Raw genomic sequence first — 23,390 nt, forward strand, 5'->3', positions numbered from 1 at the left:
TTAGAGGCGTTTATGAACAATGACCCTCTTCAAAGCCCCTTTCACCTCCTTATTTCTGAGACTGTAGATCAAGGGGTTCAACATGGGGGTAATCACCCCATACAACATGCTCACCATCCTGTCCTGGTCTGGATGGTGGCTGGAGGAAGGCCTTAAGTAAGTGAAGAGGATTGTCCCATAGAAGAGGCACACCACAATTAGATGGGAGGCACAAGTGGAGAAGGCCTTGTGTTTCCCATCGGAAGAACGGATCCTAAGGATGGTGGAGATGATGTGGATGTAGGAGACCAGCGTCACCATAAAAGCCCCCACACCCAAAATCCCACCAACAATGAAGACTACCATCTCAGCCACATAGGTGGAAGCACATGATAAGGCCAAGACTGGAGGGATGTCACAGTAGTATTGATTGACTCTATTGGATGTACAGAAAGGTAGAGTGAAAGTCATTACCGTGTGCAGCAAGGAGTGGAGGAACCCTGTGACCCATGTACCAGCAGCCATCTGAAGACAAAGCTTCTTGCTCATGATGACCATGTATCGCAGAGGGTTGCATATGGCCACATAGCGGTCATAAGCCATGGCAGACAAGAGGAAGACCTCTGTCCCTGCCAAGGCTATCAGGAAGTAGACTTGCAGCACACAGCCAGCAAAGGAAATGGTATTTCTCTCTGACAAGAGGTTCTCCAGCATCTTGGGTACTGTAACTGTGGGGCAGCAGATGTCCAGGAGGGAAAGATTAGTGAGGAAGAAATACATGGGGTTGTGCAGGTGGGAGTCAGCTTCTATGGCAAGAAGTATGGTGCCATTGCCCAACAAGGTGACCAGGTAGATGAGCAAAAAGGCAGCAAAGAGGGAGAAGCGGACAGCTGGGAGATCAGAAAGGCCCATTAAGATGAATTCTGTCACCACGGTGATGTTCTCCATTTCTCCCCTGTGCAAGGAGCTTTCCTGGAAGAGTTTGAAAGCAAAAGTGTGAGAAAGTAAACATGTTGGAGGCTAGAGGCATACACAAGTTAAGGCCTTCTTTGCTTTTCAAGGTGTTTAGGCATATAGCCTTGAGTCATACTAAGCAGGAATTTGAGGTCCCTGCTCAGACACTTTATCACTCTGAGAAACAAAGATTAGTTCCTAGCGATCACATTCATGCCCTGTACCTGAATTTCCTAGAGACCAATGTTTGGCCTATGTGAGAAACACAATGCTTAATAATAATAATAATAATAATAATAATAATAAATTTTTATTTATACCCCGCCCTTCCTGGTTCAAAAACCGGGCTCAGGGCAGCTAACAACAAATTTAAAACACTTAATTGTAAAATCAGCATAAAATATAATATATAGATGGTTCTTAGATCAGATCATCTGACAAAGTCATTTTTAGGTCCTTAAATTACTGAGACTCGCCAGAGCTTCTTTGTGCATTACATGTAAGTGGTGATGATTTCAATGGCCAGCACCCTGTGTGGAAGCTGGAACAAGTGTACTGTAGCTACGGGGCTTCATGGGGGGGTTGTTAACTAACTGGGGTCTCATGGACCCTGCCACAATGCCACACCACCTATCATGGTAAGCAGATTTCCATGGGGTGGGAAGGGGAAGCAAGGGGAATGGCAAGGGGGTGATCAAGAAAAGTGAGTGGGGACAAAAGCCCTAGCTGAGCAAATTTGTGCCTTCTTTTCATAGCAGGAGGTCCAATCTGTATGCAGTATTATTGTCTCAGAAAATTCTGTCCACATCTGTCAGTTCATGTGAATGTCATCCCTCATTCTATCTGGTGCCTCTCATGAGATGAAGACTTTGTGGCTTCACCCTCAGCCTGATTTATTCATCCTCCCCTTCCCTGCCTGTGTTCTATCTAGCCTGATGAAAAGTTCTGAAGAACTCATTACATTGTGGGTGACTTGATAAAATATTGCCCTCGTATGGATTTACAAATGTATTTATACCACTCTCATCTAAACTATTTTTCTGTTCATCTGAGCATCCCTTCTAGATAGCGCTCCTTTTTTTAGGAATAAATGTGCCAGTACTCACTATGAAGTTGTTACAGTAAGTACCACACATTAGGAGAGGGAAGGAAGGTCCCAGTACTGTGTACCCTTGACTACCCACAGAAAAGAGTACTGCTTCTAGAACATTCAGTTTACCACTCTCATTCTTTGTACACTTGCTTCAGTTTATGAGTCTCATTTCTTTGAACTTCTACATTTAGAAACATCACTCTTTCCGTCTTCCCTAAGCCTTGATCTTTGTCACAACGATAGCCCCATTAAGCTAGTATCTACTGTAATAATACTCACTGTCAATGACTGGTGCGTTACCATTTCTCCAAACAGTCACTCTTCAGAATGCCTCTCATCTGCCTTGAGATCAAGGAAGGATTGTCTGTTCCTCTGGCAGCTCAAACTTCTCCTTTCAACCTCAACAGGAGCTCAAGGGAACAGCAGGCCTCAGAGCACATAAGCAATGCCAGGAAACATCTCTGCTTGCCCCCTATGGCCAATGTCAAGACCAAGAGTGATGGCTGATTTCCCAGGACAATAAACTACAGGGCTGTGAATAATTGTCATTCAAGATATCACTCCCTAGATGTTAAGGAAATCAGGCCAAAGTTTTATGTACACCAGTTCACCAGAGTAAGGAACTGTTCTAGTCCAGTGTTTACACAAAGCTCAGTAGTTTAAGGGACTAGGTCCTTTTTGGTGGGCTTTGCTCATACCTCATGCATACCCTCCAACACCTTGAAGACAAAATCTGGGATACCATCTTCCCAGACACCATCTTCCTGTTAGTTATCACAAGACCACAGTGGCCATTTTGGTTGCCATAAAGGTAAAGGAGCCCCTGACCATTAGGTCCAGTCGTGACCGACTCTGGTGTTGTGGCGCTCATCTCGCTTTATTGGCCGAGGGAGCCGGTGTACAGCTTCCGGGTCATGTGGCCAGCATCACTAAGCCGCTTCTGGCGAACCAGAGCAGCACACGGAAACACCGTTTACCTTCCCACCAGAGCGGTACCTATTTATCTACTTGCACTTTAACGTGCTTTTGAACTGCTAGGTTGGCAGGAGCAGGGACTGAGCAACAGGAGCTCACCCCGTCGTGGGGATTCGAACCACCGACTTTCTGATCAGCAAGTCCACAGCACCACCCGCATAATCTTGTGCAATTCCACACCAGGGTCCACCCACCCAAAAAAGTGCTTTTTCTGGGCACGGAACCCAAAAATGCATGTTTTGGGGTGGCATTCAAGATCAGGACCTACATCTTTCCACTGTGTTGTTGTTGTTCAAACCAGTGGGAGGAGCACAGGAAAGCAGGGCAGGACTTGGGCTGGATGCATTTTTGGATAACTTTCCTCAGACCCCATTCTTCTCCTCTTGAAACAAGAGGTCCCCAACCTCCAAGGTGACTTCCATTCCAAGATACTTGTAATGTGAGCGGTGTTTAAAGTGTTTTTAAAATTGTTGGGAGGGGGGGGTCAGTTTTGAGCGACACCAGCAGGGAACGGGAGCTAAGAAGGCCTGATTTGTTTCAGTTTTGCGTATAGTTTGGTAGCGACACTGCTAAGTAAAGTATCCTCCTTATCTACTCACTGTGGGTCATTTGTAATCTTGCGAATGCTACAGTGCCAGAGCAGGTCACACTTTTTCTGTGAGTGGAATGGAAATAGTAAGAGAGTTCAACCATGGAGCAGTCGCCCACAGAAGGTTGTGAACTCTCCTTCCTTGGAGGTTTTCAAGCAGAGGTTGGATGGCCATCTGTCATGGATGCTTTAGCAGAGATTTCTGCACTGCAGGGGGTTGGACTAGATGACCCTCAGGGTCCCTTCCAACTCTATAATTCCATGATTCTATACACTGGAGTGGGGAAGTGATTAAAAACTCTAGTAATTTATATCAGAAAACTTGTGGCCAGCTTGCATTTCCTGGGGTTGGAAATGGAGTGGGTCTTCCCCCCTAGAAGTTGAAAAGTGATAAATGAAGAGGGGAAAGTTGAAGAGACGTTCATGTTCACAGATCAAAAGTAAGAAACACAACTATAAAAAAAAACAGTGGTGTGGCAGATTTTATTGACAGTGAAACTGGATTACACAACACATCTCAACATGTTAGATCAAAAGTCCAAACAGATAATTAATAGTGGCATCTATTTATGTTTGTCATTCCACATTTCAGTGTGAAGAATTAAGATTACATATGTGATTCCATGTTTCTATGATTTATTTACTTCATTTTTATGGCACCCTTCCATCTCAAGGCAATATACACAAAACCACACAGACACACTTTACCCCCACAATAATCCTGTGAGGTAAGTTGAATTGTGTGATTGGCTGAGTGGGGACTTTGAAAGTGGATTTTCCTGGACCTCATTTGAAACTCAACCTGTGATATCATGTTTTGATATAGCAGAGTTGGACGGTAGCCTGAGGGTCATCTAGTTCAACAACCTCTCCTGTAATTCGGGAATCTCAAAGCACCCATGGCAAATGGTCACCCTGTTGTTGTTTAGTTGTGTCTGACTTTTCGTGACCCCATGGACCAGAGCACGCCAGGCACTCCTGTCTGTAGGTTATATTAATTAAAATATTTGCACAGTGCAGGGATAGACAACTTGCTGCCAAACCCTCCAGTTGTTTTAGACTCCAACTCCCATCATCCTCTACTACTGGCCTGGCTGAATGGGACTGATAGGAGTTGTAGTCCAAAACCATGTGGAGGGCACCACATTGGCAACCCTGATATCTCTTATCATCAGGAACATCTTCTTGACAATTAGTTTGACAGTCCTATCTTGTAATTTGAATCCAATCGTTTGGGTCCTACCATCTGGAGAAGAAGGAAGCAAGCTTCCTCCATCTTCCATGTGACAGCCCTTTAGATAATTAAATATAGCTATCATGTCTCCTCAGTCTTCTCTTTTCCAGGCTAAACATAGGGGACGGAGAGGATAGCTATCTTCAAATATCTAAAGGGCTGACACGTAGAAGATGAAGCAAACTCATGTCAGGTGATAAACTTCAAAGCAGGTCATTGTCAGCTGATCAATCGTAATTTAAAACATATTAAATTATGTTCTTCTTTTTCAGAGATTGGGTTATTTTGGTAGATAATGATATAGGATAGGATAATTGTATCTTAGCCATATATTCCCCCCCCTTCCAAATTTATTGGCGTTTATTAATAATGACCCTCTTCAAAGCCCCTTTCACTTCCTTGTTCCTGAGGCTGTAGATCAAGGGGTTCAACATGGGCGTAATTACCCCATACAACATGCTCACCAGCCTGTCTTGATCTGGATGGTGGCTGGAGGAAGGCCTTATGTAAGTGAAGATGGTCGTCCCATAGAAGAGGCACACCACCATAAGATGAGAGGCACAAGTGGAGAAGGCCTTGCGCTTCCCCTCAGAAGAACGGATCCGAAGGATGGTGGAGATGATGTAGATGTAGGAGACCAATGTCACCAGAAAAGCCCCCACACCAAAAATCCCACCAACAATGAGGACAACCATCTCAGCTGCATAGGTGGAAGCACATGATAAGGCCAAGACTGGAGGGATGTCACAGTAGTATTGATTAACTCTATTAGATTTACAATAAGGTAGAGTGAAAGTCATGACTGTGTGCAGCAAGGAGTTGAGGAACCCTGTGACCCATGTACCAGCAGCCATCTGAAGACAAAGCTTCTTACTCATGATAACCGTGTATCGCAGAGGGTTGCATATGGCCACATAGCGGTCATAAGCCATGGCAGCTAAGAGAAAGACCTCTGTCCCTGCCAAAGCTACCAGGAAGTAGAGCTGCAGCACACAGCCAACAAAGGAAATGGTATTTTTCTCTGACAAGAGGTTCTCCAGCATCTTAGGCACCGTAGCTGTAGGGCAGCAGATGTCCAGGAGGGAAAGATTAGTGAGGAAGAAATACATGGGGTTGTGCAAGTGGGAGTCAGCTCCTATGGCAAGAAGAATGGTGCCATTCCCCAACAAGGTGACCAGGTAGATGAGCAAAAAGGTAGCAAAGAGGGAGAAGCGGACAGCTGGGAGATCAGAAAGGCCCATTAAGATGAATTCTGTCACCACGGTGATGTTCTCCATTTCTCCCCTGTGCAAAGAGCTTGCCTGCAAGAGTTTGAAAGCAAAAATGTGACATAGTAAACATGTTGGAGGCTAGAGGCATACACAAGTTAAGGCATTCTTTGCTTTTCAAGGTGTTAGGCATATAGCCTTGAGTCATACTAAGCAAGAATTTGAGGTCCCTGCTTAGACGCCTTATCACTCTGAGAAGCAAAGATTAGTTCCTAATGATCACATTCATGCCCTGTACCTGAATTTCTCAGAGACCAATGTTTGGCCAGTGTGAGAAACACAATGCTTAATTAGCTGGTTTTTAGATCAGATCATCTGACAAAGTCATTTTTAGGTCTTTAAATTACTGAGACTTGTAAGAACCTCTTTGTGCATTACATGTAAGTGGTGATATTGTCAATGGCCAGCAACCCGTGTGGAAGCTGGAACTAGTGTACTGTAGCCACAGGGCTTGACAGGGAGTTGTTAACTAACTGCAGGGAACATGGAGACTGATAGTTTTATATACAGTCGTACCTCCGGTTAAGTACTTAATTTGGTCCAGAGGTCCATTCTTAACCTGAAACTGTTCTTAACCTGAAGACCACTTTAGCTAATGGGGCCTCCCACTGCTGCCTCGCCGCCGCCACACGATTTCTGTTCTCATCCTGAAGCAAAGTTCTTAACCCGAGGTACTATTTCCTGGTTAGCGGAGTCTGTAACCTGAAGCATCTGTAACCTGAGGTAACACTGTACTCGCTGCTAGATCCTCTTCCTCCTGGTCAATTGCTGGCTCATTATTTACGGCTGGATTTTCTCACATTCTCCCTTGTGCCTGTCACCACATGAAGACTTTATTGTTCCACCATGAGCCTGCTGTTGTTATTACCTGATGAAAAGCTCTGAAGAACTCAAAAGCCTCCACATCATTTCATGACATTTTGGTTGGCCTGATCATAGTATTGCCCTTATACGGATTTTCATCTCATCTAAACCATATTTTTATTCATCTCAGCATCCCTTCTAGAACATTCTGTGTACTGCTCCTGTTCCATGTACACCTGCCTTGATATATGAGTCTCATTTCGTCAAACTTATAAAATTACCAAACATATCTTTTCCTGTCTTACTTAAGACTTTAAGCCACAAAGATGGCCCCATTAAGCTTGTATCTTCTAATACTCACGGTCAGTGATTGGTGCATTTCCATTTCACCAAACAGTCGCTCTTAAGAATGTCTCTCATCTGCCTTGAGATCAAGGAAGGATTGTGTGTTCCTCCGGCAGCTCAGCCTTCTCCTTTAAGTCTCGACATAAGGAGCTCAAGGGAATAGCAGGCCTCAGAGCACACCAGCAGTGCCAGGAAGCATCTCTTTGCCTACCATGACCAATGTCAAAACAAAAAGTAATGGGTGATTTTCCAGCATAATAAGCTCCAGTCCTGTGAATTATTGTCCAACTCTACATTTCCATTATTATGATTTTTTGAATACATGACTCCCTAGAATGTTAAGGAAGTCCAGCCCATGTTTTATGTGCTCCATTTCACCAGAGGATGGAACAGATCTTCTCTAGGTTTTACACAAAAGTCAGGAGAATAGCAGCCAGGCAGGAGCTGTGACTATGCTTAAGTGACCTTAGCTTTCAATGGTGAAAGAACAAATTCCATGTAACAGAAAATAAGCAGGGCCTGAGTAGAGAGCTCAGTTTCTGAACCTCCTGCCTAGAATCCCTTAGTCATGTGGGGGTGGCAGCAGTATTCAATGGGGTAGTATTCAATGGGGGATTTTGTATGTGAGCTGGAACTGGTCTGTGACCGAAATAATAAATTCATTCATTCAATGGGGGTAGGCACTTTGCATATGCTCAAAGCCATCTTCTTTCTCACATCCCAGCATAAGTCATGGCTGAGTCCAGGCACTAAGAGCAAGCATGAAGACTCAAACCAAGGAAGACTGTCCATAAAAATGTCTATAATTGATGGTACTCAGTGACCTTCAGGATGAAGCCCAAGCCCCATAGTGATCCTAAAACCACAGGGAGATCATGGTGCCTGCAAATATTGATATTAAAATTGAACTATGGCCATATGCACTTCTCTCCTCCGAAAACGGGACCATGCAATTCTTTCCTACTCCTTAATGAGTCCCAAAGAGCATTGTTAACATCTATGGTGCAGTCTCCATCTCATCTGCTACCACAGAGCTCCTACCAGAAAGGTCCTCAGATAAATGCTCTGCATCCATCGTGATGTAAAAATAATGCCACCAAGAGTAATTATGATGTCATCCGAACTGAATGGATTTGAAGTCCCCAGGACTCTCACAGGGATTAGCACACATAAGGCCAATTTGGGAGACGCTATGCACCATCCCTAGTGCTTCCTGCTCAATGACATGGTTGCCCTGTGTGGGGCCTCCACCATGTCAGATTTCAACTCTAGAAGGAACTCTCCTCTACAAGAGACAATTTCCTCCATATAGAAAACTAGATGCAAGAGAGAACAAATGTTTTGTCTTCCATCTGAAATGGCAGGAATCATCCCTGTAGGACTTACTTTCTCTCTCTCTCTCTCTCTCTCTCTCTCTCTCTCTCTCTCTCTCTCCTGCGATAAAAAAAAATGATAAATTCCAGTGATGTGGATTTAAAACTTCAGTTGCAACTAGGCCCAAATTAGGTCTGAAATACTAGGGGATTGTTTGTTTCGTTTATTTAGGAAAGCATTTATATATTGTCAGTTAGTACAACGGAACATGGCTGTGTACAACAGTGTATACGATAAAATCTAAAACACCATAAAAGCCATAAATAATGCTCATTATAGCAACTGCATTAAACAGTTACGTAGGCCTGTCTACATAAAAAAGTGTTGGCAGAGTTAGTAGATATTGAATGCTTTATTAATTATCCCTGCTACCAACATGTGTTTTCCACAGGAGTTTTAGAAATCATCGTATGGAGGGAATCAGTTCTGAGTGACACCAGCAGGGAAAGGGAGCTAAGAGCATCTTGCTAGTTTCAGATTGGCATATTGTTTGGCAGCAGCACACTGCTTTGTGAAGTTTCCTCCTCCCAATCTACTCTCTGTGGATCATTTGTAATCTTGCAAATACTTGTTTTTCAGTGTGTCGAGTGTACATGCAATATACCTGAGTGGGGAGGTGATATTTGAAAACTCTGGTAATTTGCATTGAAAGACTTGTGTGAAACTTGCATTTCTTGGGTATGAAAATGAAGTGAGTGGATTCTCCCCCTAGGTGCTGAAAAGTGGCTAATGAAGAGTGGAAACTTGAAGAGAAGTTCATGTTCATAGAAGTAAGAAACACAACTATTAAAAAAAAAACCACAATGGTGTGACAAGAGTTTATTGACAGTGATACTGGATTACACAACACATCTCTTTACATGTTAGAAGAAAAGCCCAAAGAGATAATTGATAGTGGAATCTATATAAGTTTGTCATTGCTCTAACATTTCAGCTGTGGGGGGAAATGAGATTACCTATTTATTTATATTTACCTATTTATTTACTTCATTTTTACTCCACCTCAAGGTATGTACAAGACTAGGCACACACACAAAAAAAATTTGTTTGTTTAGTCGTGTCCGACTCTTCGTGACCCCATGGACCAGAGCACGCCAGGCACTTCTGTCTTCCACTGCCTCCCGCAGTTTGGTCAAACTCATGTTGGTAGCTTCGAGAACACTGTCCAACCATCTCGTCCTCTGTCGTCCCCTTCTCCTTGTGCCCTCCATCTTTCCCAACATCAGGGTCTTTTCCAGGGAGTCTTCTCTTCTCATGAGGTGGCCAAAGTATTGGAGCCTCAGGGCCCATTAACTCACCAAGAAACTTGTCTGGCTCCTTCAAAAATGGTACCCTCCCCCAACTGACAACAGTATGTTAACATTATGTTAAGATTGCATTATGTTAAGAAAACTAGAGGGACATCATGCTCCCTGCAGATATTGATATAAAAATGAAGTTTTATTCCTCTCCTTCCAAATATGACCATGCAAGTGTTTTCCCCTCCCAAATGAGTCCCACAGAGCATCGTTAAGTGTAATGAAGATGATGGAATCACCTGCAATTCCTCTGATATCAGGGGGGCACCTCAGATGAACACCCAACATGGGTAGTGCTGTATGAATAAGAATACCAAAAGCAATTATGGTGACACCTGAAGTCAGTGGCTTATTCAGTTATGTGGGGATGGCAGGATTAACCAAGCAATGGGAGGAGATACTTTGCATATGCTCGGAAACAACTTTATTGTATCGCAACGTAAGTCATCAGTGGGTCCAAGCACTAAGAATCATAGAATCATAGAGTTGGAAGAGACCACAAGGGCCTTCGAGTCCAACCCCCTGCCAAGCAGGAAACACCATCAGAGCACTCCTGACATATGGTTGTCAAGCCTCTGCTTAAAGACCTCCAAAGACGGAGACTCCACCACACTCCTTGGCAGCAAATTCCACTGTCAAACAGCTCTTACTGTCAGGAAGTTCTTCCTAATGTTTAGGTGGAATCTTCTTTCTTGTAGTTTGGATCCATTGCTCCATGTCCGCTTCTCTGGAGCAGCAGAAAACAACCTTTCTCCCTCCTCTATGTGACATCCTTTTATATATTTGAACATGGCTATCATATCACCCCTTAACCTCCTCTTCTCCAGGCTAAACATGCCCAGCTCCCTTAGCCGTTCCTCATGAGGAATCACACATGTGGTTGGTAGATGAGATGTACCATGAGATGTACTCATGAGGAATCACACATGTGGAGCTGGGCCTACATTTTGGAAGGCTTACCATTAAAATGTCTATAATTGACGGTACTTGGTGACCTCCAAGACAAAGCCCATAGAGGTTATTAAACCACAGGGAGATCATGCTCCTTGTAGGTATTGATGTTAAAATATAGCGACGGACATACACATTTCTCTCGTCCCAAAATGGGACCATGCAAGTGTTTTCACCTGCCTCATGAGTCCCACAGGTCATTGTTCACAATAATGGTGTAGTCTCCATCTCATCTACCAACACAGAGCTCCCTCCAAAAAGGTCCTCAGAAGATGTATAAAAATAATTATGGTTTCGTCCAAAGTCCATGGCTTTAATGTCCCTAGAACATCCAAACAGCACACATGGGGCCAAGCGAGAACACTCTCCTCATCATCCCTAGTACTTTCTGCTCACAGAAGTGGTTACTCTGTGTGTGGACTCTACCACATCAAATTTCAGCACTTGAAAGGAAAGCTCCTGTACAGAAAACAATCTCCCCCATATGGAGGGGAAGAGAGGGAGAAGAGAGATGTTTAGTCTCCCATCTGACATGGCAAGAATCATATATGTAGCAATCTTTTCTCCCACTTGCCATCAAAAATAGTAAATCCCAGAATGACCGCTCCCCACCTCAAATGGGGGGCGCTTTTTGCGGGGTCGCGTGCAGCCCCTTGATCCTACACGATCCCCGGCAATGTAGCCTGTCTTTGCCTCAGATCTACATTTTCAATTGGAACAAACACAGAGCTGAAATAATAGGTTCTCAAAGTTTCACAAGGTTTCTTGCCATAACCCTTGCTGTTAATCCAATCTACAAATCTCTAATACTCAGTACAAACAAACAAGCACATTCCTGCAAATAAAGAATTGTCAAAACAGGGAGTGGGCCATGCTGCAACCCCTTTTCCCTAATGTAGGGATAGGTGAATCAGTCAGTGTCAGTTTATCTTCGATTCTCATTTCTCCAATCTTAAAATCAGGATTCCAGTCCACACAGGAGCCCTCACTTGAACAATACACCATCTTGGCAGTATCCTTTTCCATCATGTCTTCTTCAGCCTGGCTCTATGACCTCCTGGTGGGTCTTCTCTGTCATGTAAACTCTAGCAAACTGGTTCTCATAATTTTTTTCTCTGGGCCACACTTTCAGAATAAAAATTACTTCACACCACACTGAATTGTTCATTGATAAGAAATACACTGGAAAGGGAAAAGGAACAACTAGCTGTGCTTGATTTATAACATAGAACACAACTACTTCATAATATGCTCATGGGAAATCCAGAAAGTATTAAACAATGCAGCTACATAAGACCATGAACTATCCCGAAACTATAATATTGACCGTCCTTGGATCTTCCTGCCACACTTGGCATCCTCTCCTACCCTACCAGTGTGGCGCGCCACATCCTTTGACTCGTAAGATATGTGGAAAAATAAACCTATAACTGAAGCGACCAGAGGCACAAGGAGAACCAAGAATAAAAGTCTCCATATTACATCAAGCAAAATGTTCAACCAATTCGAAGTTACTTATCCCAAATGTCTGGAGAGAGTTTTACATTTTCTCTTTTACGTATTCTTATTTTATGTATTCAATAAACTCCCACAAAACTGAGACAAAATGTTACCTTTGTTTTCCCTTTCAAAAAATATGTAGACTACACTTCCTTGGCTCAGATTTACTTATGTGTCTATTTTAATCTAACAGAGAAATACAAATAACTAAGACACACATTCCCTCTTTAAGCACATATGAACTATCACCCTCTTCAAGGTCACCTTTACTTCCTTATTCCTAAGGCTGTAGATCAAGGGATTCAACATGGAGGTAATCACCCCAGACAGCATGCTCACCATCCTGTCCCGGTCTGGATGGCGGCTGTTGAGAGGCCTAATGTAAGTGAAAATCATGGTACCATAGAAGAGGAGCACGACAATTACATGGGAGGCACAAGTGGAGAAGGCCTTGCGTTTCCCCTCAGCAGAACGGATCCTAAGGATGGTGGAGATGATGTAGATGTAAGAGACCAGCGTCACAAAGAAAGCCCCCACACCCAAAAACCCACCAACAATAAGGACCAACATTTCAGCTGTGTAAGTAGAAGCGCACGATAATGCCTGCACTGGTGCGATGTCACAGTAGTATTGATTGACTTTATTGGATCTGCAGAAAGGTAGAGTGAACGTCATTACTGTGTGCAGAAGGGAGTTGAGGAACCCTGTGACCCAGGTAACCGCTGCCAGCTGAAGACAAAGCTTCTTACTCATGATAACTGTGTATCGTAGAGGGTTGCATATGGCCACATAGCGGTCATAGGCCATGGCAGACAAGAGGTAGACCTCTGTCCCTACCAGTGCCACCAGGAAGTAGAGTTGTAGCACACAGCCAGCAAAGGAAATGGTATTGATCTCTAACAAGAAGTTCTCCAGCATCTTGGGCACTGTAGCTGTCGGGAAGCAGATGTCCAGCAAGGAAAGGTGGCTGAGGAAGAAATACATGGGGGTGTGCAAGTGAGAGCTAATTCCTATGGCAAGAAGAATTGTGCCATTTCCTACCAGTGTAATCAGGTAGATGAGCAAAATGGCAGCAAACAGGGAGAAGCGAACCGCAGGGAGATTAGAAATTCCCATTAGGATGAATTCTGTCACTAGCGTGTCGTTCCCAATTTCTCCATTCAGAAAGGAGATTTCCTGGAAGAGTTTGAAAGCATAAGAGAAACATAAAGCATGTTGAAGGCCTTTTGGGGCTCTTTGAAATCTCCTTTTGTTTTAATGGCCCTGAACAATTTTGTATCATCAACAAATCTGGCCACCTGACTCCTCATCACTTAGGAACAAGATTAACAGCACAGGTCCCAATACCTTGGGGGGACTCTTTCTAAATCTCTCCAGTTGGAGAAGTGTCCCTTTATTCCTCTGCTTCTTTCTAACATAGCCAATTCCTAATCCGCAAGAGTGTTTGCCACCTAGCCAGCTGAAGCCTTCTGGAGAACTCAAACATTTGCTTACCATTTCCTAAAATTTTGTTGGGCCTAATACAGTCTTTACTCGAATGTGGGTTTTTGAATTTTCCTGTAAGAACTCTCATCTAAGCCATCTTTCTAGTCACCTGAACATCCTTTCCAGAACATTCCATATATCACTCCCATTCCATAGATCATTTCTATTGAGGAGCCTTGCTTCTTCTATCTGTACTAGCTAAGGGCTTATCTATGCTTACCTTTCCTCGGCTCTTTCCGATCACAGTCTGCATTCTAAATCTCCATGTCCAAGCACCGTGTTGTTGTTGTTCCAGAGCAGCGCCTGTGAAAAGCCACTCTCTAAAGCTCAGTAGGAGCAAACAGCAATCTGTGGAGAACCCGAACTGATGTTTGCTCCGACTGAGTGCTAAAGAGCATATTTTTGTGGGGGAAACTTTGAGGCAAAAAATAGAGGACATGGAGCTTTTAAGTGGGGACCTGTACCTGGAAAGAGTGGAGCAAAAGATGAGTGTAATTAACCCTTATAAACATTACGTGTTCCCAGCTTCCTTCATCCTTGACCTTAATCATAACAATACCCCCCCATTAAACTAATAGCTAATACACACTTGCAATGACTGGCGCATATTCACACTTAAGAATGCCTCTCATCCGGCTTGAGATCAAGGAAGAGTCTGTTCCTCCAGCAGCCCAGCCTTTCCCTTTAAGTCCCAGCATGAGGAGCACAAGGGAATCGCAGGCGCCAGAGCTCTGCCTCAGCACCAGCAAACATCTCTTTATGTCTCCAATGACCAACGATAAGAAAAAAAATGTGTCCTTGATTTCCCAGCACAATAAACTGCAGCCCTGTGGATAATATTCATTCAAGAAGCTGCTCCCTGGAATATTAAGATAATGCAATCTATGTTTCATGTGTTCCAATTTACCCAAGTTTGAAGTGGTTCTGGTCCAGGCATTCTGCCCTTATCAGCGGGGCCAACCTGATCAATCGTCCCCCCACAGTTCAGCTACTTCCCTCTTCCCTTAAAGACCCACATCCGGGGAGTCTTACAATAAGCCCAGTCTATGTATTCTGAGTCCCTCCGAACAAGTGTCTATACTGTTTCTTATAGGGACGCGAGTGGTGCTGTGGTCTAAACCACTGAGCCTCTTGGGCTTGCCGATCAGAAGGTCAGCGGTGGTCTGAATCCCCACAACGGGGTGAGCTCCCATTGCTCTGTCCCAGCTCCTGCCAACCTAGCAGTTCGAAAGCACACCAGTGCAAGTAGATAAATAGGTACTGCTGTGGTGAGAAGGTAAACAGCGTTTCCATGTGCTCTGGTTTCCGTCACAGTGTTCTGTTGCACCAGAAGCGGTTTAGTTATGCTGGCCACATGACCCGGAAAGCTGTCTGTGGACAAACGCCAGCTCCCTCGGCCTGAAAGCGAGATGAGTGCCGCAACTGCATGGATGCCTTTGACTGGACTTAACTGTCCAGGGTTCCTTTACCTGTACCTTTTTTGCTGTTTCTTATAGAACCAATTCTTATAGAACCAGTTTAAACAAATACATAGCTTAGCAGGTCTCAAGTACATCCAGCAGAGTTGAAATAGATAAGAGTTTTTAATAGATAACAAATTGGATGGTTAAAAAGATGTGGATTACACGGAGTAGTAGAAAACCAAAGGAACCAGGAAAAGGGTGGAAGGGAAGTCATATTCAGGTTTTCATGGATTTACCTGGGGAAAGCAGCAAGGCAAAGGGGGGGAAGTGTTTGGAATCTACATAAAGAATAAGAGAGCAAGAAGAACATACGTTTAAAGAAGACTGGAACATGTTTATTGAGTATATGGAAAATAAGTGTGTACAGCTGAAAATGCTGGCAGTGTTAAGATAAATTCAGCAGAGTAAATAAATCTTGATGGATGTAATAGTGGAAAATTGATTTGAATGGTTTATGTAAAATCTGCAGGGATGTAAGATATGTAAAATGAACCATGGAAAGAGAAGAAATGAAGTTATTGGGTATTTTATTTTATTATGTTTTTATTCAGTTTTACAACTTACATTTATATTCAAATAGTAAGCAGAATCATAAACATATAGGATTTCCTGAATCCTTGCACTTCCCTCCCCCCCCCCCTCCATGGATTCCATTGTCAATCTTTTTCAACCTCATTCCATTTTTACCATAGTTCTTGTTAGATTACAAGTGTTGTTAGAAACCTGCCAAAGTTTTTAGTTGTTTACAGTGTTCTCAAAGGTAACTAATAAATGTTTCCCATACTTGTTAAAGTTTCTGTTTTCTTGGTTTCTAATTTTTTCAGTCATTTTCGCCATTTCGGTGTAGTCCATCATCTTTATCAACTTTAACTTCTTTTCATCTCTGGGCCAAAAGTATCCACGTTGCTGTCATTGCATACATGAATAATCTTTTCTGTTCTTTTGGTATTTCTGCACCTAAAATTCCTAGTAAAAAAAGCTTCTGTTTTTTCCACACAAAAGTTATTTTAAACATTTTTTTTCAATTCATTGTATATCATTTCTCAGAATGCTTTCGTTATTTTGCACATTCACCACATATGGAAGAAGGTGCCTTCTTCCTCCTTATATTTCCAACGGATATTTGAAGCATTTCTATACATTTTTGTTAGTTTAGTAGGTGTTAGATACCAACGATACATCATTTCCATATAGTTTTCCTTCAACATACAGCATGCTGTAAATTTTAAATCTTCCCTCCATAACTTTTCCCAAGATGAAAATTGTATATTATGCCCAATATCTTTTGCCCATTGTATCATTACCGATTTAACTTCTTCATCTTTAGTATACCATTCTAGCAACAGCTTATACATTTTTGAAAGTAACTTCACATTATTTTCAAGTAAATGTTTTTCAAACCTTGAAATTTCCTTATTAAATCCATTCAGGAAACTGAGGCAAAGGGTTACCTTTGTTTTCTCTTTCAAAAATTGGATATACTGTACTACTTTTCCTTGGCTCAGAATTACTTATGCGCTCATTCCAACTTAACTGAGAAATACAAATAACTAAGCCACACATTTGCTCTTTAAGCATTTATGAACTATTACCCTCTTCAAAGCCCCTTTCACCTCCTTATTTCTGAGACTGTAGATCAAGGGGTTCAACATGGGCGTAATTACCCCATACAACATGCTCACCATCCTGTCCTGGTCTGGATGGTGGCTGGAAGAAGGCCTTAAGTAAGTGAAGAGGATTGTGCCATAGAAGAGGCCCACTACCATAAGATGAGAGGCACAAGTGGAGAAGGCCTTGCGTTTCCCCTCAGCAGAACGTATCCTAAGGATGGTGGAGATGATGTGGATGTAGGAGACCAGCGTCACCAGAAAAGCCCCCACACCCAAAATCCCACCAACAATGAAGACAACCATCTCAGCCGCATAGGTGGAAGCACATGATAAGGCCAAGACTGGAGGGATATCACAGTAATATTGATTGACTCTATTGGATCTGCAGAAAGGTAAAGTGAAAGTCAACACTGTGTGCAGAAGCGAGTTGAGGAACCCTGTGACCCATGTACCAGCAGCCATCTGAAGACACAGCTTCTTGCTCATGATGGCCGTGTATCGCAGAGGGTTGCATATGGCCACATAGCGGTCATAGGCCATGACAGCCAAGAGGAAGACCTCTGTCCCTGCCAGGGCTATCAGGAAGTAGAGTTGCAGCACACAGCCAACAAAGGAAATGGTATTGCTCGCTGACAAGAGGCTCTCCAGCATCTTGGGCACCGTAGCTGTGGGGCAGCAGATGTCCAGCAGGGAAAGATTAGTGAGGAAGAAATACATGGGGTTGTGCAGGTGGGAGTCAGCTGCTATGGCAAGAAGAATGGTACCGTTCCCCAGCAGGGTGACCAGGTAGATGAGCAAAAAGGCAGCAAAGAGGGAGAAGCGGACAGCTGGGAGATCAGAAAGTCCGGTTAGGATAAATTCTGTCACTAGGGTGCCATTCCCTATTTCACCATTCAGAAAGGAGCTTTCCTGGAAGAGTTTGGAAGCATAAGAGACACATGAAACATGTTGAATGCTGCAGACATAGTAGGGATTGAGATGAGCCCCAAGAGGATCTCTCCAAATCGGGATTGTGAGAAATTAAATGGGAAAATACAATTCAATGTAAGGGAATGTGAAGTGATGCACACTGGGGCAAACGATCCAATACAGTAGTACCTCAGGTTACATACGCTTCAGGTTACAGACTCCGCTAACCCAGAAATATTACCTTGGGTTAAGAACTTTGCTTCAGGATGAGAACAAAAATTGTGCTCTGGCGGCACAGCAGCAGCGGGAGGCCCCATTAGCTAAAGTGGTGCTTCAGGTTAAGAACAGTTTCAGGTTAAGAACAGACCTCCAGAACGAATTAAGTACTTAACCCAAGGTACCACTGTATTCACATTTACTTCAATGGGGTTTGGACACTGGGTAGACATCTTTACTGAGCCATCAATTTACAACCCCAAGGTCTCTTTCCTGGTCAGCCACTGGAAGTTGTGACCCCATGTGTAAATATGTGAGGTTAAGATTTATTCTTTTTCTTTTTTCTTTTTTGCACCAACATGCATCACTTGTTTACATTTAATTGTATTTCCCATCTTATTTCATTCGGTTTGAGTATGTCCTTCAGAGCTCTTTGCAATCGCTTTTTGTTTTAATGGCACTGAACAATTAGTATCATTAACAAACTTGGCTACCTCAATTCTCACACCTGACACCTCATCACTTAGGAACAAGATTAAAAGCACAGGTCCCAATACCGAACCTTGGGGGACTCCACTTTCTGAAACTCTCCAGTAGGAGAAGTGTCCGTTTAATCCTTTGCTTTCTTTTACTTAACCAATTCCTTATCTGCAAGAGTGTTTACTACCTAGCCAGCTGAAGCATTCTGGAGAACTCAAAGATTTGCTTTCCATTCCATAACATTTTGTTTGGCCTAATAAAGCCTTTGTTCTAAACAGGATTTTTGAATTTTTCTGTGAGAATTCTCATCTAAGGCATCTTTCTATTCACCTGAACATCCTTTCCAGAACATTCCATGTACCACTCCCTTACCATATAACCTTGCCATTGAGGAGCCTTGCTCCTTCTCTCTGCACTCGCTAAGGGCTTATCTACACTCACCATTCCTCCGCTCTTTCCAGTCACGGTTCCCACTTTAAAGTTCCATGTCCAAACATCTTTTTTTTTTTTACTCCAGAGCTTTGCCTGTGAAAGGCGACTCTCTAAAGCTCAGTAGGAGCAGACAGCAATCTGTGGAGAACCCAAATTGATGTTTGCTCCGATTGAGCACTGAAGAGTAGGTTTCCACAAGGAAACTCTGAAGCAAAAAAAAACCCTCCGCAGCTTTTAAGCACTGACCTGTGCCTGGAAAGAGTGGAGCAAAAGGCAAGTGTTCCCTGCTTCCTGCATCCTTGACCTTCATCATAACAGCCCCATTAAGCCAATAGCTAATACACACTTGCAATGACTGGCGCATATTCATTCCTCCAAAGGTCTCGCTTAAGAATGCCTCTCATCTGCCTTGAGATCAAGGAAGAGTCTGTTCCTCCAGCAGCCCAGCCTTTCACTTTAAGTCCCAGCATGAGGAGCCAGAGCTCTGCCTCAGTGCCAGCAAACATCTCTTTATGTCTCCAATGACCAATGATGAGACAAAAAGGTGTGCTTGATTTCCCAGCACAATAAGCTGCAGCCCTGGGAAAATTATTCATTCCAGAAGCTGCTCCCTGTACTGTTAAGGGAATGCAGTCTGTGTTTTATGTCTTCAAGTTCACCAAAGTGTGAAGCAGTTCTGGTCCACGTTCCCCCCCCCCCCAAAAAAAAAGGTCAGGAGCTGTAGAGACTAGTCCTTCAGGTTATTGAAGAGAGATTTTTTTGTGGGCTTTTATCGTGTCTTGTGTGCAGAGGCGTACCTAGGCTCCCTTGCACCCTTCACAAGGACCTGTATTGGGGCCTCTGAAGCTGGAATAGAACAGGGACAAGAAACTCAAAAAGATTTCTTTTCATTTCCTTTCATGCCCCACCAGTGACTTTCTCCATGGTAATCACGGTCTGGGCTGCTTCTCCTCCTCCTCCTCCATCGGTCCATTTTCTGAGCATGCAGGCAGGCTCCTAGCCACTCCGAGCCAGAGTGGAGCGTCACAGTTTTTGTGCTCCCCCTGGCCCTGACCGGACTAACTCCTAGGTGCACCCCTGCATGTGTGTTTGAGTTTGTTCTAAATAAAGTAGTTTGGCCAGCATCCCTCCTGTAAAGAGTGCATCTTACACTCCCCACAGTTCAGCTACTTCCCTCACAAGCTTAAAAGGCCGCACCTAGGGAGCCTGAAACCAAGCCCAGTCTATGTATTTTGAGTCCTTACAAACAAGTGTCTACAGATGCAGCTCAGTCAACTTCTGAATGAGCCCCAGAACAGTTATAAAACTGTTAGGAGATTATGTCGAAGCAGTTATGAAAACAGTTATGGAAGGTCATTGCTAAGGGTAATGAATGTCTACAAAAAAATTTACATATCACTTGGGAAGATAGGCAAACTAATGCCAGTGTACTGGAAGAAGCAAAGATCACCAGTGTTGAAGCAATGATTCTTCAACACCAACTTCATTGGACTGGTCATGTTGTGTGGATGCCTGATGATCGTCTTCCAAAGCAACTACTCTATTACAAACTTAAAAATGGAAAGCGTAATGCTGGTGGTCAACAAAAGAGGTTTAAAGACTGTCTCAAGGCAAATCTAAAAAAAAGCAGTATAAACACCAACAATTGGAAAACATTGTGAGCGCTCCAATTATAGAACAGCCTTTACCAAAGGTGCCATGGACTTTGAAGATGCTTGAACTCAGGACGAAAGGGAGAAACGTGCTAAGAGGAAGGCACACTTGGCAAACCCTCACCATGATCAACTCCCATCCAGAAACCTATGTCCCCACTGTGGAAGGACGTGTGGATCCAGAATTGGCCTCCACAGTCACTTACTGACTCACTGTTAAAACTGTGTTTATGGAAGACAATCTTACTCGGCTATGAGTGATTGCCAAAGAAAGAAAGAAGAAGGCATCTCCAGCTCCTCTACTTAGGGCTTATCCACATTTACCTTTTGTCTCGCACTTTCTAGGCAACAGGTCCTCACTTTCCCAGTCCATGTCCAAGCAAAGGATGCTTGTGTTTTGGTCTCGTGCTCTCATGTGAATCAGCTCCTTCCTGCGAGAGCTCAGAACCAGAAAATGAGGGTCCTGATTTTGATCAGCAAGATGTTGGAGGTATGCAATACACAAGTGCACCATGACCCCTCTTCTGCCCCTCTGTGCTTGGCAAGAATTATAGTTAATAATTTGTCTACTTTGTCATGTTTCTCCCAATGAACCTCGATTACTGTATCTGAAAAACCATGATCCATCTCCATTGTTCCCCAAAGTACCTAATAGGGGCATTCTGTGGTGCAGATTAAATGATCAGAGCATTACTTACACTTACCTCCTTTTGGTATTCTGGTTAGGGTGCTGGTTGGGTCGTCTCTACCAAACCAACCATAATTTGTCATCTAGTAACACAGAGCCAGAATCTCTGTGGGAGGCAGTTCCCCTAGCATAGGGGTGGGAACCTGTAGCTCTCCAGATGTTGTAAGACTTCCAACTCAGATCAACCTCAGCCAGTGTAGCTGAAGGTTAGGATTTATAGGATTCATAATCCCACAGCATCTGGATTGCCCTGCCTTAACCCGGCATTTGAGCTAAATTCCTTGCAGTATTTATGTTTCCTGAACACAGGGAAGCAGCTTGGGGCTATTTAGAGGCACATGTCCTCAGCAAGTGTGGTAAGAATTTAGATGAAAACAGGTTTTCTGTCAGAAAAGTTTTATTCAAGTTTATTATATGGGTGGTGCCCTGAGGTACCATCCCAGCAACGATCACTTTTTACATTCCACACAACATAGTTTCCTACCCATGGTTTTCATCAAGGCCGCTTTGACCTCCTTGTTCCTCAAACTGTAGATTATGGGGTTCAACATGGAGGTCACAACTGTGTAGAACAAGGCCAGCAGCTTGTCGCTCGACGCCGAGTAGCTGGATTTGGGCCTAAGGTACGTAATGATGCCTGAACCGTAGAACAGGGAGACAACGATGAGATGGGACGAGCAAGTGGAGAAGGCCTTGCGCCTGCCCTCAGCTGAGGGCATCCTCAAAATAGAGGTGATGATGTATACATAGGACGTGAGGATCAGAAGGAAAGGGGCCGTGATGAAAAGTACAGCCACCATATAGACTGCAACAACGTTCATTGAAGTATCGCCACATGCTAGCGTCAGGAGAGGAGGGATGTCACAGAAGAAGTGGTTGATCCTGTTGGGCCCGCAGTAGGTCAGGCTAAAGACATAGTTCGTTTGACCCAGTCCAACCATCACTCCCACCGACCATGAGGCCACTGAAAGCTGGGCACAGACGCCTCGGTTCATGACAACACTGTACCGCAATGGGTTGCAAATGGCCACATAGCGGTCATAAGCCATGGCAGCAAGGAGACAGCATTCCGTGATGCCAAAGAGGGTGAAAAAGTACATCTGGGTAGCGCAGCCCCAGAGAGAGATCCTCCCATTCTCCGCCAACAGGTTAGCCAGCATCTTGGGCACAATGGCTGTGGTGTAGCATATTTCCAACAGAGACAGGTTCGTCAAGAAGAAGTACATGGGCGTGTGGAGGGCCGGGTTTAACTTGATCACGGTGGTGATGATGGAATTCCCTGCGAGCGACACAGTGTACATGGAAAGGACCAGCGCAAAAAGGAGCATTCGCAGCTGCGGCAGCCCAGAGAAACTGACAAAGATGAACTCGCTCACCAGGGAAGAATGATTGGACATGGACCGCAACAGAGAATGACTCAGCTGCAGAAGATCGGAGACATAGATGGGGAAAGCTAGCCAGTCACAAATGATCTACAGTTCTCTTCCCATTGCTTAGCACAGGGCTTACCCACACTTGCCTTTGCCTCTCTGTCCAGCAAAGTTCTGTGTCCAAGTGTGGTTTTTTTGCTCCAGAGCTTTTCCCACAAAAAAAAATCTGCTCTTCCACACTCAATGAGAGCAAACATCAATTCAGGTTATCTGCGGGTTGCTGTTTGCGCTGATTGAATTTTAAAGAGTGTGTTCTTGCGGGGAAAGCACCAGAGTGGCAGGGAAAGGGTGCTTGGACGCTGTGCTTTAAAGTGTGGGCCATGCCTGGAAAGAGCAGAGGAAAAGCAGAGGAAAAGTGGATTAGCCCTGGCAGAGGTTTCGGGACTTAATTTTGACTTATCTGACACACACACTCTGACTTGGAAGTCCCCCCTTTTAGCGTCAGATGTATGGGGTTGTGGTGTGGAGCTAAGGTGAAGAAAATATACACACACAAGATTTCAGCAGGAAGTTACAGGGTGAGCAAAATTTGGGAACAAAGCAGCATGTCCTCTTCAAAACTTTTGTGGGAGCAAATAGTATTGAGAGCAGCATCACATATAACCACGGCAGTACCCCAATGAGCACAAATAAACATGAATGCACAACAGAGGGGACTTTG

At 43.9% G+C, this 23,390-nt stretch overlaps 5 protein-coding genes across 5 annotated transcripts; all 5 read right to left on the bottom strand.

The window, feature by feature from the left end:
* On the bottom strand, positions 1–933 carry LOC114582069 (olfactory receptor 5V1-like). The gene has a single exon (XM_028702847.2). The coding sequence runs from the start codon at positions 925–927 to the stop codon at positions 1–3; it is 927 nt and encodes a 308-aa protein (XP_028558680.2). The 5' UTR covers positions 928–933.
* Positions 934–5,174: 4,241 nt separating this feature from the next.
* Positions 5,175–6,119, bottom strand: LOC114581928 (olfactory receptor 5V1-like). The gene has a single exon (XM_028702648.2). The coding sequence runs from the start codon at positions 6,099–6,101 to the stop codon at positions 5,175–5,177; it is 927 nt and encodes a 308-aa protein (XP_028558481.2). The 5' UTR covers positions 6,102–6,119.
* A 6,452-nt stretch (positions 6,120–12,571) lies between these two features.
* Positions 12,572–13,522, bottom strand: LOC114583260 (olfactory receptor 5V1-like). Its single transcript, XM_028704598.2, has one exon. It carries the CDS (start codon positions 13,478–13,480, stop codon positions 12,572–12,574), a length of 909 nt encoding a protein of 302 aa, XP_028560431.2. The 5' UTR covers positions 13,481–13,522.
* A 2,006-nt stretch (positions 13,523–15,528) lies between these two features.
* LOC114583259 (olfactory receptor 5V1-like) lies at positions 15,529–19,256 on the bottom strand. Its single transcript, XM_077918114.1, has 4 exons — positions 19,206–19,256; positions 16,905–17,831; positions 16,824–16,845; positions 15,529–15,548 (listed from the first exon to the last, which is right to left on the bottom strand). Exons 1-4 carry the CDS (start codon positions 19,254–19,256, stop codon positions 15,529–15,531), a joined length of 1,020 nt encoding a protein of 339 aa, XP_077774240.1.
* A 2,492-nt stretch (positions 19,257–21,748) lies between these two features.
* Positions 21,749–23,068, bottom strand: LOC114581939 (olfactory receptor 10AG1-like). The gene has a single exon (XM_028702668.2). The coding sequence runs from the start codon at positions 22,694–22,696 to the stop codon at positions 21,749–21,751; it is 948 nt and encodes a 315-aa protein (XP_028558501.2). The 5' UTR covers positions 22,697–23,068.
* Between the last annotated feature and the right edge of the window lie 322 nt (positions 23,069–23,390).

Source organism: Podarcis muralis, chromosome 13 (genome assembly GCF_964188315.1).
Source record: "Podarcis muralis chromosome 13, rPodMur119.hap1.1, whole genome shotgun sequence".
Lineage (NCBI taxonomy): Eukaryota > Metazoa > Chordata > Lepidosauria > Squamata > Lacertidae > Podarcis > Podarcis muralis.